Raw genomic sequence first — 15332 nt, forward strand, 5'->3', positions numbered from 1 at the left:
ATGTTAGGCATTTCATATACTCACAAAGCCATTTTATTATTGAAATAATTCATTTTATGGTCTTTATACAGTGTTGTGGTGGCAGGGAAGAGTAGTACACAATACCTGATTCCCACTACAGAGCCAACACAAACCATACCCTGCTGGCTCTGATCTTTCCTTCTCACATTGTCCTTTCCAGCATGGTTCCAGCAGATATGGTGGATGTCCTTTCCAGCATGGTCCCAGCAGCTATGGTGGTTGTCCTCTCCAGCATGGTCCCAGCAGCTATGGTGGATGTCCTTTCCAGCATGGTCCCAGCAGCTATGGTGGTTGTCCTTTCCAGCATGGTCCAAGCAGCTATCCTTTCCAGCATGGTCCCAGCAGCTATGGTGGATGTCCTTTCCAGCATGGTCCCAGCAGCTATGCTTTCCAGCATGGTTCCAGCAGATATGGTGGATGTCCTTTCCAGCATGGTTCCAGCAGCTATGGTGGTTGTCCTCTCCAGCATGGGGTCAGCAGCTATGATGGTTGTCCTCTCCAGCATGGTCCCAGCAGCTATATTGGTTGTACTCTCCAGCATGGTTCCAGCAGCTATGGTGGTTGTCCTCTCCAGCATGGTCCCAGCAGCTATGGTGGTTGTCCTCTCCAGCATGGTTCCAGCAGCTATGGTGGTTGTCCTCTCCAGCATGGTCCCAGCAGCTATATTGGTTGTACTCTCCAGCATGGTTCCAGCAGCTATGGGGGTTGTCCTCTCCAGCATGGTCCCAGCAGCTATGGTGGTTGTCCTCTCCAGCATGGTCCCAGCAGCTATATTGGTTGTACTCTCCAGCATGGTTCCAGCAGCTATGGTGGTTGTCCTCTCCAGCATGGTCCCAGCAGCTATGGTGGTTGTCCTCTCCAGCATGGTTCCAGCAGCTATGGTGGTTGTCCTCTCCAGCATGGTCCCAGCAGCTATGGTGGTTGTCCTCTCCAGCATGGTCCCAGCAGCTATATTGGTTGTACTCTCCAGCATGGTTCCAGCAGCTATGGTGGTTGTCCTCTCCAGCATGGTCCCTGCAGCTATGGTGGTTGTCCTCTCCAGCATGGTCCCAGCAGCTATGGTGGTTGTCCTTTCCAGCATGGTCCCAGCAGCTATGGTGGTTGTCCTCTCCAGCATGGTCCCAGCAGCTATGGTGGTTGTCCTTTCCAGCATGGTCCCATCAGCTATGGTGGTTGTCCTCTCCAGCATGGTCCCTGCAGCTATGGTGGTTGTCCTCTCCAGCATGGTCCCAGCAGCTATCCTTTGCAGCATGATTCCAGCAGCTATGTTGGATGTTCTTTACAGCATGGTCCCAGCAGCTTTGATGGATCCATGCATAACCAGGCCAGCTCAGATCAGCTAGGCATAGCTTAGCTTGGCCCTATAGTGTGATTCAGGCAATAGAGTACATACCTGGTTTCTGTGTGAGGCTGAGCACCCCGTCAGGGATACCAAACACAAGGCCTTTGGCATTGATGGCCTCACAGGTGTACGCCCCCTGGTCCGCCTCCTTTACGTCACGGATGGTCAGGCTGCCACGCCCATTCTCACTGGTCATTGAGATCCTGGGAAGACCGATACATATACATTGCTTACATTACACTGATGCTTCAACCACTGCAGCCTGTGTTCGACTCACCTCTAACCAAACAGTGACGATTCACTTCAAAGTTAACACCGGCGTGTCTAAAGGGCGTTCAGAGGACAAGGAATATTATGACTCTAAATCTCTTTCCTGAACTGACATATTGCTACAGGAAGTGCCATACAGCCTACCCTCTGCAACTTTAGGCTTTCAGAATGGTATTTAATAGTGATTGAGTTAACTGTAGGAGTTTATTTTGACAGATAATATAGCATAACATAGCACTTTACTGTATAAAACAGCCATTCAATGGATGTACAGTAAGCTCTGTTTTTGGACATGATTGGCCACAAAGCAATAATTGAATAACTCAATACTTAATGACAGAAGTGTTTGAAAGATGAGTCTTCTTTGAATCAAATCAAACATGACTTGTCTGTAGATATATGACAGTGCTTAATCAGCAATGCATGAAATGCTGCATTTTGTGGCCTAACGAGATTGGATGGCGGACAAATCCTCAGTCATTTTAAAATCGTTATGGTCTGTTTCCAATCAATTATACGCAAGACTCATTTCACACAATCCCACAAATTAATCCCGGCTTTCTTTCCAGAGCTATCGCCGCACAGATCAACACTCTCTTCCATAATGGCATCAGACAGACAGAGTTTGACGAGAAGCCACTTGTAATCACGCAAACAGAGGGGTTCAGAACTCCACATGAAATACTTGTATGATGTATATCAACTTTAATGTCATCTTCTGGAGTCGAATGTTTGCCAACACTCACACACACATTTTCAAACACAACATAACATCCCATTGATTCAGGAGTCATTCAGAATGGGGCCATTGGCCCAAATGTCAAACTACGTTTGTGATAAGAGCTGTTATGGGGTGAACCAGACAAGGTTTGAAAGAGTAGGAGGACTGTACCAACTCACCTGCCACTGATGGGGATATGGCCCCAGTTGAGCCTCCAGGTGATGATGGGGGTGGGAACACCAACTGCCACACAGTTGAAAGTCACCGTCTCCCCCCGCTCCGCCTCAATAGATTCCTCCGGGGGACTGGTCACTGTGGGAGGAGCTTAAAGGGAAAGTTATGAGAAAACAACATGAGCATCTATAAAGCCAAGGATGCATGCACTGTGTGACGCATGATGGCGCACACACATTTCAAAACTGGTCCCCACTACCCAACCCCAATTTAAAAACGGCAGTGGTTTATTTTTGGTCTCAATCTCTTTGGTGAGGCACAAACATGATGGAAAGTTCGGTAAAATATAACTGTTTGAGGGAGAGAGAGAGAGAGAATGAGAAGGCTGAGAGAGACAGGCAGCTAGAGCGAGATTGTCAGAGAGAGACAGGACAGAGAAAGACTGACAGGGACAAAGACAGAGAGATGGTATGATGGTCAGGGACTTACTGCAGCCGAACTCATCCGAGCGGTCAGGGCAGTCGGGCTCCTCATCACACTGGTAGCTAGATGGGATGCAGGTGCGGTCACTGAGACACACAAACTGCTCTGGGGCACACGTGTCACCTGGACCTCTGGTGGCTGGAACACAAGAAGAGATAGAACATGACTTCATCTTCATTCATGTAAACAACGAAACTCACAATTGAAAGTGCTTTTTAGTCTAAGGACTAGAAAAGCGGTCCTTTAATGTTCAATCAATAAACGTGGGATGTGAAACTCACGGCAGTCGGTCTCGTCTGAGTTGTCCTCGCAGTCGTTGTCTCCATCACAGCGCCACAGCTTGAGAGCACAGCGTCCGTTCTTACACTTGAACTCATTGGGTTCACAGGGAGAGGGAGTGCCTGGAGCCAGACAGAGGGGCGTGATCAGAGGAGCACTTCAAATCAGACACATTGATCTGGTGTGTTGACATGAAGCAGATGCAAAGCTTTGTGACTGACGATCGTGTGTGTGTGTGTGTGTGTGTGTGTGAAAGGATGATGAAAGGGAGAGATAGAAAAGGGCACACAGAAGACTATTGCTCTCCCCTCTCGCCCTCCTTCTGTGTGCCTCCCTGTGCGTATACTGCACTTTTGAAGTCTTCGTGTGTGTCCCTGATTCTCACCACATCTGAACTCGTCGCTGCCGTCAGAGCAGTCCCTCTCTCCATCGCACAGGTAGTCTCTGGGGACACATTCCCCGTTCTGGCAGGTGGCCTGGTCCACTTTGCAGGGTCCTAGGGGGCTAATGGGGCGTGTGGACTTCTTGATGGGGGTGGTGGTGGGAGGGGTGGGGGTGGGGGTCACTGGTCCAGGCTGAATCTGATCTGATCAGATCAAAATCAAAAAGAGTTTATAAATACTGTTCACACAGCCATAACCAGAGTTGCCCTGAGATATGGCTGTAGACTCCATGGTGTTAGAAGCCACAGCAAGGCAATAACCAGATATAATGCTCTTCTTAGGATACAACAAACCTCAGACCCTTTGCCACTACTCCACACTCCACCACACCACACAAATGCCATTTCCACTACACCACACTAATGCCATTTCCACCACACTCCACCACACCACACCAATGCCATTTCCACCACACTCCACCACACCAATGCCATTTCCACTCACCACAATCCAGCTCATCACTCATGTCATTGCAATCAGGTCTGTTGTCACACAGGTACTCCAGAGGGATACAACCCCCATCCTGACACGTGTGCTCATCCTTCATGCAGGGCAGAGGGTTGGGGATCACTGAGAGAGACGGGGGAGGGGGGTGGGGTTCAAGGGTCAGACGTGCACGGCTAAAAGGCCACCACACAACACAACGCTTGCTGTTCAAAAGTCTGGTTTTTAATACAAGGACACCTTCCACGGTGGAGGCTGGCGTCACTTTAAAATCGGAAGATGGGCTCATTGCAACGGCTGGAATGGAATGTTATCACAGACGCCATGTGTATGATTCCATTCCAGTCATTACTATGAACCGTCCTTCTATCACCAGCCTCCACTGACCCTCCTGGGCCACTGCAGGTCACGCTCGGGCCTGGGGCTTCTCAAAGGTCTAACAGCTTACTGTACTGTACCGTTTGTGTACCGTAGGTGGGACATGGCCTGGTTTGATAGGCAATTGAGATCCTTCTGAAGAAACTCTTGACAATTTACACACTATAGAAACTCTGAAGGTTTTTTGAAACCTATTTTTTTGCAAAAAGCAATATCTGTAACTATCCTCATGCCATGCAAAAATCTTCGCAGTCCTCTTGGGCAATCCAAAAACCAAAACGTTGTCAGACATCTACTCTAGGTGCAAACATGCAGAACGTTCCTGCGTGAACTCTCACAGATTTCCAGAGATCTAATTGTCATCTCCATGCTCCTCATCCAGAAATAGCTACAGAACAGTCATATCGTTTCTACAGCAGCTCTGGCAGTCTCCGTGCAGCAGGCATGGTACCACACCTGGGTTCAAATACTATTTTACGTCTTTCAAATACTTTTAGCGTTTGCTTCAGCCTACCTGGAGTGACAGTCTGCCTGGAGTTGGCTCTTTTGCTAGTTTTCTACTGGTTCCATTGAGCCATGCATGCTCAATCAAACCCATCTAAAGTATTTAAAATTATTTCCAATAGCATTGAACCCAGGTCGGCATGGTACAGTACAAACCTGGGACAGCCATGGGGTTCACAAGGGGCAGAGCTAGAAACCAGAGAGACAAGTTAAGGACACTACTTAGAGTTCACCTAGCCCTCCTTTTTCTTTATTTTTATATTGTACTGTTTTATTGACAGAAATAGGCCAGAATGTTGGGGAGACTTATAAAGGAGAAGTCAAAATAGTGAAGAAGAGTGAAAAGAGGGCACCACCTAGCACTTTTTTAGCTTGATGCCCTGGGCTGGCTAGCCTAGCTTATTTGAAAGATTGTAATGAGATATGATCAATGTCTGAATTAAATAAAGAATACTACAGCTATGAGACTAGACCTTTTTTTCTCTCTCTCACTTGTACAGCATTTATAGTAGGAAGATGTCAGTTACAACTTCCTAAAATGGATGCCATACCTTTGACAACTTCATAAAATGGATGCCATACCTTTGACAACTTCCTTACATGGAAGCCGCTCCGTACACTGGACAGCCCTGATAATGCGGAGTCAACATTATCCCCTGTAGTCCTTACCTTCTCCCAGGCGTCTGAACTGGAATCCCTGGACAGAGGTGATGTAGGAGGCAATGGTTCCCTCCTTCACCACTCCATACAACACGTTGCGGATCTGATTTTCGTTGTTGTTGTAGTCAGAGCCCACGTCAAGCTCTACAAACACATCCACTCCATTCTGCCTGAGCATCTTCCTAAATAGACCAGGACAGAACCAAGGGGGTTTGTTAGAGACGGACGTGATGACAATAACGATTTGGGGCGGCAGGTAGCTTAGCGGTTTAGAGCTTTGGGCCAGTAACCGAAAGGTTGCGAATGAAGGTGTAAAATCAGTCGACGTGCCTTTGAGCAAGGCACTTAACCTTAATTGCTCCTGTAAGTCGCTCTGAATAAGAGCGTCCGTTAAATGACCCAAATGTATATTTTGCAGTACAGTGCTCACGTTTGAATTTATGTTTGGCTCGGGGCATATCATGATTTTCTCATGCTAAGAACATTGATTTGTTACACGCAGCTTGGAGACTGTGTTTGCTGAATCAACCAGAGGAGAGTCTAAGATGAAGCCTCAGCATTAGCTCTGGGAACCAAGTCTTCAGATCTCAGACAAGGCTACTCGTCACGTGATCATGGTTCCCTGAACCACCTTTGTTACACCCAGGCTTAAGCAAGTAAAGTGAGTCACAGCAGCTGGAGGTGAACAGCGATCTTACTTGATGAGGACCACATTTACAGTCTGGATGCCTGAGATCTTGTTGTATTCTGACTCCAACTGTGGAAGAGAGCAAATAATACTTAGATGGGTACAAACGAGCATACAGATGTTTTAAGTTTAAAAACGTTCCGAACAAGTGCTCTTACATACATTGATGTACAGTAGTACATTGTACAATAAAGTATATTGACTAAAATGATCTACAGTATTTGACCTGCTGACAGACATGACTTGGCAGTGGAATGCAAGGTGTGAGAATCCTGCCCTGGCCTGTGTAAACGATACAGCCCCTGTGGGGAGGGAGGGATGGATACACAGTGTAGAGAATCTATTTGGCTCTGGGATAGGTCTACTGTGCACTATATCTGGAATAGGCCTACCGTGTACAGTACACGGTTCTAGAATAGGCCTACCGTGTACAGTACACAGTATATGGTTCTAGAATAGGCCTACCGTGTACAGTACACAGTGTATGGTTCTAGAATAGGCCTACCGTGTACAGTACACAGTGTATGGTTCTAGAATAGGCCTACCGTGTACAGTATATAGTTCTAGAATAGGCTGTGTACAGTATATGGTTTTAGAATAGGCCTACCGTGTACAGTACACAGTGTATGGTTCTAGAATAGGCCTACCGTGTACAGTATATGGTTCTAGAATAGGCCTACCGTGTACAGTACACAGTGTATGGTTCTAGAATAGACCTACCGTGTACAGTGTATGGTTCTAGAATAGGCCTACCGTGTACAGTATATGGTTCTAGAATAGGCCTACCGTGTACAGTATATGGTTTTAGAATAGGCCTACCGTGTACAGTACACAGTGTATGGTTCTAGAATAGGCCTACCGTGTACAGTACACAGTATATGGTTCTAGAATAGGCCTACCATGTACAGTACACGGTTCTAGAATAGGCCTACCGTGTACAGTACACAGTGTATGGTTCTAGAATAGGCCTACCGTGTACAGTACACAGTATATGGTTCTAGAATAGGCCTACCATGTACAGTACACGGTTCTAGAATAGGTCTACCGTGTACAGTACACAGTGTATGGTTCTAGAATAGGCCTACCGTGTACAGTACACAGTATATGGTTCTAGAATAGGCCTACCATGTACAGTACACAGTGTATGGTTCTAGAATAGGCCTACCATGTACAGTACACAGTGTATGGTTCTAGAATAGGCCTACCGTGTACAGTACACAGTGTGGTTCTAGAATAGGCCTACCATGTACAGTATATGGTTCTAGAATAGGCCTACCAGGTACAGCACACAGTATATGGCTTTAGAATAGGCCTACCATGAACAGTACACAGTGTATAGTTCTAGAATAGTTCTACCGTGTACAGTACACAGTGTATGGTTCTAGAATAGGCCTACCGTGTACAGTATATAGTTCTAGAATAGGCCGTGTACAGTATATGGTTTTAGAATAGGCCTACCGTGTACAGCACACAGTGTATGGTTCTAGAATAGGCCTACCGTGTACAGTATATGGTTCTAGAATAGGCCTACCGTGTACAGTACACAGTGTATGGTTCTAGAATAGACCTACCGTGTACAGTGTATGGTTCTAGAATAGGCCTACCGTGTACAGTATATGGTTCTAGAATAGGCCTACCGTGTACAGTATATGGTTTTAGAATAGGCCTACCGTGTACAGTACACAGTGTATGGTTCTAGAATAGGCCTACCGTGTACAGTATATGGTTCTAGAATAGGCCTACCGTGTCCACCACCGCATCCGAAATCTCCTGGAAAGACAGCGAGTAGATGTCCTCCATGTCAGGCCTGTACACGATGGAGTCTGTGAAGTTCACCAGAGCTCTGTAGTACGCTAGAACAGAAAGACAACGGTTAGTTTAACCACATAATGACATACAGGGACCACAGCGCACATAAAGGCCAACATTATGTACACAAGGCCACATTTGCATGAGATTTTCCTTTGGTGGTGTTGCCTTGTTCAAAAGGAATTGAGATTCATTTAGAGTTATGCTTGGCTACTGTTTGGGAACAATGTGCCTCTGGCAGAACTTGGATCAATGTTTGGAGAAAGAAACTCGAGAAACATAACTGTGGCTAAATTCAGAGCCATTTACAAATGATGAGGCATAGTTCCATATTGTGGTCTGTAGTAAACCTAACAACTGGACCGCATTTACACTCGAACGAGAGGCACAGCAGGCATAAACATGCACACGCATGCCCGCACCAACACTCACACACACAAACACACACTCTGTCTATAACACAAAACGTGCACGTCAGACACACACTTACGTCAACACTTGTCATACAAATACACACACATCCACACGTGTGGACAAGCACACACAAGTACAAGCACACTGTCAGCAACGGTGGGTCACTCACTACCTTGCGAGCTACACTTTTACTCACAGTGAACAGGTGACATCACAGTTGGAGTTCGATACTGAATGAGAAGGGAGCCCCCAGCCCAGCTACGCCCCCAACCCAGGCGGCAGCACTACTATACCAATGGCTGAGGTGAAAAAAAGCTCCAGTGAGTGATTCTCGACATTCCCTTCCCATCCATGAAGTCAAACACATCAGAGAGGCTGGGGTTCTACTGCCTACGGAGAACAGAGGCTAGCTAAGCTATGCTGACCTGGCCCTATGCAGTTCATACTCAAGTAGGTCATACTATAGATACTGTACTATCCATAGTGGTGGTCTATGGTCGGTTTATGCAACTTATAAAGTGTCACCTTCTGTAGACATACTGTAGGCAACTGTCACTGCTTTTCTACTTGGTCTCCTAGCAACTAAAGAAACAACAACTAATGGTTCGTCTTATTATTACATGGTCTATTAAAGGGTCTATTTTTATTGCAGATCTATTTTACTTTCCAAGACGCACATCTTCTCCCATACCACTCACAAATACACCTCCTTTAAATAGCCCAGGCCGGCTCACCCTCAGGGTTCACCTATTTTCACAACCCTGCCAACCTTGTTGAGCTGGCCTGGGTCTGCCAGCTTCTGTTCAGCTTGGTCTCTGCCTGGCCTGGTCCAGGTTGGGGGAAGGAAGTCAATATTTGGGTTCTTTCTTACAGTCAGTTGCTACTTGCCATGGCTCTACTGACGAGTCGTGTTTTCTGTGGGTATACCCTGGACTGGGGCCTCAAGTCAACAGAACACACACACATGCACACATCTTCCCTCCTGTCTTTCTCTTTCAGCCCCCCCCCCTCCCTTCCTCTCTGCGGTTGAAGTAATTACATACTGCTAGACGACGTGTTGCTGTGTTCCTTATGACAATGACAGCGTGTGTTCATCATGCTTTAGGAACCCTGCTGTTTAATTAAAAGTTGGATTAAGAGTACCTCACACACACGCACACACACACACACACACACACACACACACACATTGCGTTGAGGCCCTAAGGGGTCTGATAATGATTGTGCCAGTGACAGGGCAGACTGGCCGGCAGCAGTGTTATTATGTTTGGTGGTGAGAATCTGCCTTTCAAAGCAGATCTTAGTTTGCTCTAATTACAACGGGACATTGGCACAAGCTGGTCTGGTTCCTCCATGACACCTGCCACTTCTTGTTGCAGAGTGAACAGACCTCTCGAGTGGGGCAGCGGTCTAAGGCACTGCATTGCATTGCTAGCTGCGTTACTACAGATCCTGGTTCGATACCGGACTGTGTCACAGCCGGCCGCGTCCGGGAGACCCACGAGGCGACACCCAATCAGCCCAGCGTCGTCCGGGTTTAGGGACGGTTTGGCCGGTCGGGATGTCCTTGTCCCATCGTGCTCTAGGGACTCCTTGTGGCGGCCGGGCGCATGCACACTGACACGGTGGCCAGCTGTACCGTGTTTCCTCCGACACATTGGTGTGGCTGGCTTTCGGGTTAAGTGGGCATCGTGTCGAGAAGCAGTGCGGCTTGGCGGGGTTGTGTTTCGGGGGACGCATGGCTCTCGACCGTCGCCTCTCCCGAGTCCGTACGGGAGTTGCAACGATGGGACAAGACTGTAACTACCAATTGGATATGACGAAATTGGGGAGAAAAGGGGTTTTAAAAAAAGACTAAAAAATAAACCCACAGAGTGAGCTGACTATCTAGTGTACAGCTGTATGGCCTGGCATGGACATGGTCGACTGTTCCATACAGTCAGCCGGGCCTAAAAGGATATATTGTATGGTTTGAAAACAGTACCAGAAAACAAGCAACATCAAAAGGGCTGACCAAAGGGCCTCATTTGACCCACAGATAATCTAATCACTTCCCTTGGCACTTGCCCTGCAGCGAACAGACACACACACACACCCAGTAACAGACATTAGCCCTGTCTCCTCTGAGCTCTCCGCTCTGATGACACGTCACGGCCTGGTGAGCACACTCAGTGCCCATGAGTTTTTGATTACAGCATTGGGCTGTGCCCTTAACGCTAACGAGGGCTCCCTGGCCTGCTCTCTCTATGTCCTCTCCCTCTCTCCCTCTCTCTTCCTCCTCCTATCCCTCTCTCTGACGAGCATTCTGCCGAATGCCAGTTACGGGAACATCCCCCGTCAAGCACCACCAAGGGTGATGAAACTGCCTGCCGAGAGTGAGAGAGTGCGGGGGAGAGGAAAAAAATGAGCCTGGAAAAATAGCATTCCAAACTATTAATTCATAAACGCATTTAGTTATTAAAGCTGTGCAGCAGAAATGTGGCGGTTTTGTGAGGCGAGACGCCCCCCCCCCCCCCTCCCCCTCTGAACACACAGAGGCCTGTAGCAAAAGACAAAGAGCTGATTGAGCACGCGCCCCAGGCTGGCCTTTAAAGCCCAGACGCTTTCAGCCTGACCTTCAACCCCCTCCTATCCATTCAGTGCCTATGGCAGAGGAGTGGAGGAGAGAGAGGGGGAGAAAGAAAGAAAGAAAGAGAAGGCGTAAGAGAATGAAAGAGAAGAGAGCGTGAGGGTTAAAATGAACGAGAGATAAATAGAGAAAGAAAAAATTGAGTGTGGGAGAACGAGACCATGAGCCTACAAGAACGAGACCATAAGCCTACAAGAACGAGACCAGGGAGACCAGGAGCCTACAAGAACGAGACCAGGAGCCTACAAGAACGAGACCATAAGCCTACAAGAACGAGACCATAAGCCTACAAGAACGAGACCAGGGAGACCAGGAGCCTACAAGAACGAGACCAGGAGCCTACAAGAACGAGACCAGGAGCCTACAAGAACGAGACCATAAGCCTACAAGAACGAGACCATAAGCCTACAAGAACGAGACCAGGGAGACCAGGAGCCTACAAGAACGAGACCAGGAGCCTACAAGAACGAGACCAGGAGCCTACAAGAACGAGACCAGGAGCCTAGAAGAACGAGACCATAAGCCTACAAGAACGAGACCAGGGAGACCAGGAGCCTACAAGAACGAGACCAGGAGCCTACAAGAACGAGACCATAAGCCTACAAGAACGAGACCATAAGCCTACAAGAACGAGACCATAAGCCTACAAGAACGAGACCAGGGAGACCAGGAGCCTACAAGAACGAGACCAGGAGCCTACAAGAACGAGACCAGGAGCCTACAAGAACGAGACCATGAGCCTACAAGAACGAGACCATAAGCCTACAAGAACGAGACCAGGGAGACCAGGAGCCTACAAGAACGAGACCAGGAGCCTACAAGAACGAGACCAGGAGCCTACAAGAACGAGACCATGAGCCTACAAGAAAGAGGCCCAAGTCGTATCACCACGGCATCCCACGGGGAATCGGCTAAGTACGAGGGTCTCTCTCTGTCCCCTCCCCCACCGCTGGTGGTCAGCCAAATAGCCCTGTTCTACAGAATAGACTGCTTCAGAGCTCAAGGGAATGACTTCTGGCCCCAATATTACTGGAACCCCTTTGTGCTCTCTCTCCCCAAGCACACAATCTGAATGTCAAAAAACCCTTCAGGGAAACAGCAGAACACTACTATATTGACTGTTTGATTTTCCACTCTATGTCCACTGTCGTGCCATGTTTGTACAGCACTGACGAATGTATAAGGCTGAAACGCATGCGTGTTTCTGTTCCCCCCCCCCCACCTTGCCCTGTCATCCTTTGCATTGTTTTGAGCATGGAGTACGTGAGTATATTATTTTAGCATCTCTGCCTCCTTGAGTTCTTCCTTTTTATGGTTTGAGTGCGAGTACTTTTTGAGCTCTCTCTATATTTTTCCTTCTACACACCCGGCCACCTTCCTTTTTAGTGTAAACACTCATATTGGCTTTCCACTACACATACAAAAATCCTACTGGCTGGCAGTGATCCTTTCACACAATCTGTTTGCATCATTGGGGTGGACCAACCCATTATCCAGTTTAGTTCCAACACTAAGCATGACTGAACTACAACTCTGAAAATGAAATAAGGGAATATTGGAAGTCACTGTAGTGTGAAACATGTAACATGATTTTCAAGACTAAAATGACACACGGCGACTCATCAAAAGAAGAAATGAAAACCTATTTTAACCTAGATGTTTTGAGCTGGAAATGCTGGTGTCAATGGGAGGGAGTGAAAGCTATGACAAGATGCAACAACCCCATAATTTTCCATTGGCAACAGAAAACATTGCAGCCTGCCTGAAATGGAAAAAAAACTTCAGACTGGACTCAAACTTCACAAGACCAAGAATCCCAGGAATGGTGTCTTGGGGTGAATGTGGAAATGAGAGTGTTTAGCTTAACAGAGCAGATGATGATAAGATTCGTCAAGGTATTTGAATAGAGGGAGAAGGGAAATAGTAACAATAGACATAGAGATCAGATAGACTTATTGAAGTCTGCCTGGTCTGGGCTTAGAATTTCCCCAATAAATGGAGGTTCCACCAGCAGTGCTATGGTAAGGGGAGTAGGGTGGGTCGAAGATAGGGGGTTCCCGAGTGACGCAGCAGTCTAAGGCACTGCATCTCAGTGCAGGAGGCATTACTATAGTCCCTAGTTCAAATCCAGGCTGTATCACATCCAGCCGTGATTGGGAGTCACATAGGGCGGCTCACAATCGGCCCAGCGTCGTCTGGGTTTGGCTGGAGTAGACCGTCATTGTAAATAAGAATTTGTTCTTAACTGACTTGCCTGGATAAATAAAGGTTCAATAATAAAAAATAAAAAATAGGAGTCAAAAGAGAAAACAAGAACAAGTGAGACGAATCAGGAAAAAGGACAGAGTTACTCAAGGCAGGTGAGTGTGGCACGGAGTGTGAGGGGAAAGAAAAAATGGAAAGCGTTGATTAGAAAGAACAGAACATTTCTCAAGAGAGTTCTCTCAACAGAAACAGTTGCACAACTAAGAGAAAGTCCCTGGGCTATTCAGACTGAATGAATTGTGAGGAGGGCTGAGCTTTGTGGAAATTGAAAATCGGGACGTGTGAACAGTGTGAAAATAACTCGTAGGGCACAAGGACAAGTCTGTGATAACCAATGACTGTTGGTTTGAGTGCGAGTACTTTTTGAGCTCTCTCTATAGAATCCTGATGTGTAATGTAAATCCAATGGAACTACAGCATATTAAATGTGGTTGCAGTCTATCAGTAGATTTGTTACATCCCACTGTCTTTAACGTCACGTCACATAGACATATGTGAACCAGATGATAAATGAGACACACATTTAATGAATATCAGAACACACGAGTCTGAGTTGCATGAGTTGTACACTATATCGTATAGCAGCAGTGTATCTGCAATGTGATATTCCTCTGACATCACTGCCACTTGTCACAGAGAGGGAACTTACAATGTTAACAACAATAAAATGTAAAAATGCTAAACAGTTGTCTATAATTTACAGTGCATCTGTAATGACCCATACATTCAATGCTAATGTCCATTCACAGAGCAAAGTACTTCAAATGTAATGATAAAATGACAAATACTGTACATTCAAAAAATATCTGACATGACAGTCCTCAATATATGTAGAATCTAAAGAGTATAGCAGCAGTGTATCTGATCACACTGCAATGAGTGATACGACCTGCAATGCTCCTTTGACATGCGTGTCCATTCACCCACTCATTCCAGTGTGAGCTTGATGATAAATGACCAACGCACTGAATGGAAAAACCAATGACAAAGCTCCGTTGCATGACAGAGTCCAGGGAAGAAGGTCAGAGGTTATCTCTTAGGGAATTATGTCAATATATCACTGGGAGCTGAATGGAAATCCTTCAGACTGAACACACTTCCCTCCACTCTCTGCATTTGCGTGTGCGTCACAAAATGAAAGCTTAAAAGTAGTGCACTACTTTTGACCACAGGGCTCTCGTCAAAAGTAGTGCACTATTTAGGGAAGAGGGAGATATTTGGAAAGCAGCCTGCTTCTCTGATGGTTGGATCCACTCTGTAAAAAAAAAGGGGGTTTCGGACTCGGAGCGTCAACTAGGAGTTGGCACTTCCTGTTGTTCCCATTAGGATGGAAAAGGCTGGGAGACTGGACTGATTTCTCACTAAGAACCAGTGCAATACATATCACACTGGAAGAGACAATGGGACTATTTTCTGATGACTCAATCATTCTTCCATTGCTTTGGTTAGACCAGAGGACATGCTCTGAAAGACATTGAGCAAGAGTTTGAGAAGAAATTCTCATTGTGTAAACATTTATACTAGGTCATTTAAGCAATAAGGGCCTATAGGGTGTGGTACATGGTCAATATACCGCAGCTAAGGGCTGTTCTTAAGCACGACGCAACGAGGAGTGTCTGGATACAGCTCTTAGCCGTGGTAATTTGGCCACATATCACAAACCCCTGAGGTGCCTTATTGCTATTGGTTACCAATGTAATTTCAGCAGTAAAAATATATGTTTTTTCATACCCGTGGTATACGGTCTTATATACCACTGCTGTCAACCAATCAACATTCAGGGCTCGAACTACCCAGTTTATAATAAA

The 15332-nt window shown here is 46.7% G+C and overlaps 1 protein-coding gene across 4 annotated transcripts in view; it reads right to left on the minus strand.

Annotated features, from left to right (window-relative positions):
- hspg2 (heparan sulfate proteoglycan 2) overlaps window positions 1–15332 on the minus strand; it is a 168127-nt gene that overhangs the window by 81692 nt on the left and 71103 nt on the right. For all 4 annotated transcript variants that reach the window (XM_064957386.1, XM_064957387.1, XM_064957385.1 and 1 more), the window contains exons 4-12: window positions 8151–8260; window positions 6418–6476; window positions 5729–5901; window positions 4178–4303; window positions 3676–3876; window positions 3293–3412; window positions 3018–3149; window positions 2534–2678; window positions 1415–1566 (exon numbers count right to left, since the gene is read on the minus strand). In XM_064957386.1, coding sequence (XP_064813458.1) covers window positions 1415–1566; window positions 2534–2678; window positions 3018–3149; window positions 3293–3412; window positions 3676–3876; window positions 4178–4303; window positions 5729–5901; window positions 6418–6476; window positions 8151–8260 — 1218 coding nt within the window. The remainder of the gene's footprint in view (window positions 1–1414; window positions 1567–2533; window positions 2679–3017; window positions 3150–3292; window positions 3413–3675; window positions 3877–4177; window positions 4304–5728; window positions 5902–6417; window positions 6477–8150; window positions 8261–15332) is intronic.

The sequence above is a fragment of the Oncorhynchus masou genome, chromosome 33 (assembly GCF_036934945.1).
Source record: "Oncorhynchus masou masou isolate Uvic2021 chromosome 33, UVic_Omas_1.1, whole genome shotgun sequence".
Classification (NCBI taxonomy): Eukaryota; Metazoa; Chordata; class Actinopteri; order Salmoniformes; family Salmonidae; genus Oncorhynchus; species Oncorhynchus masou.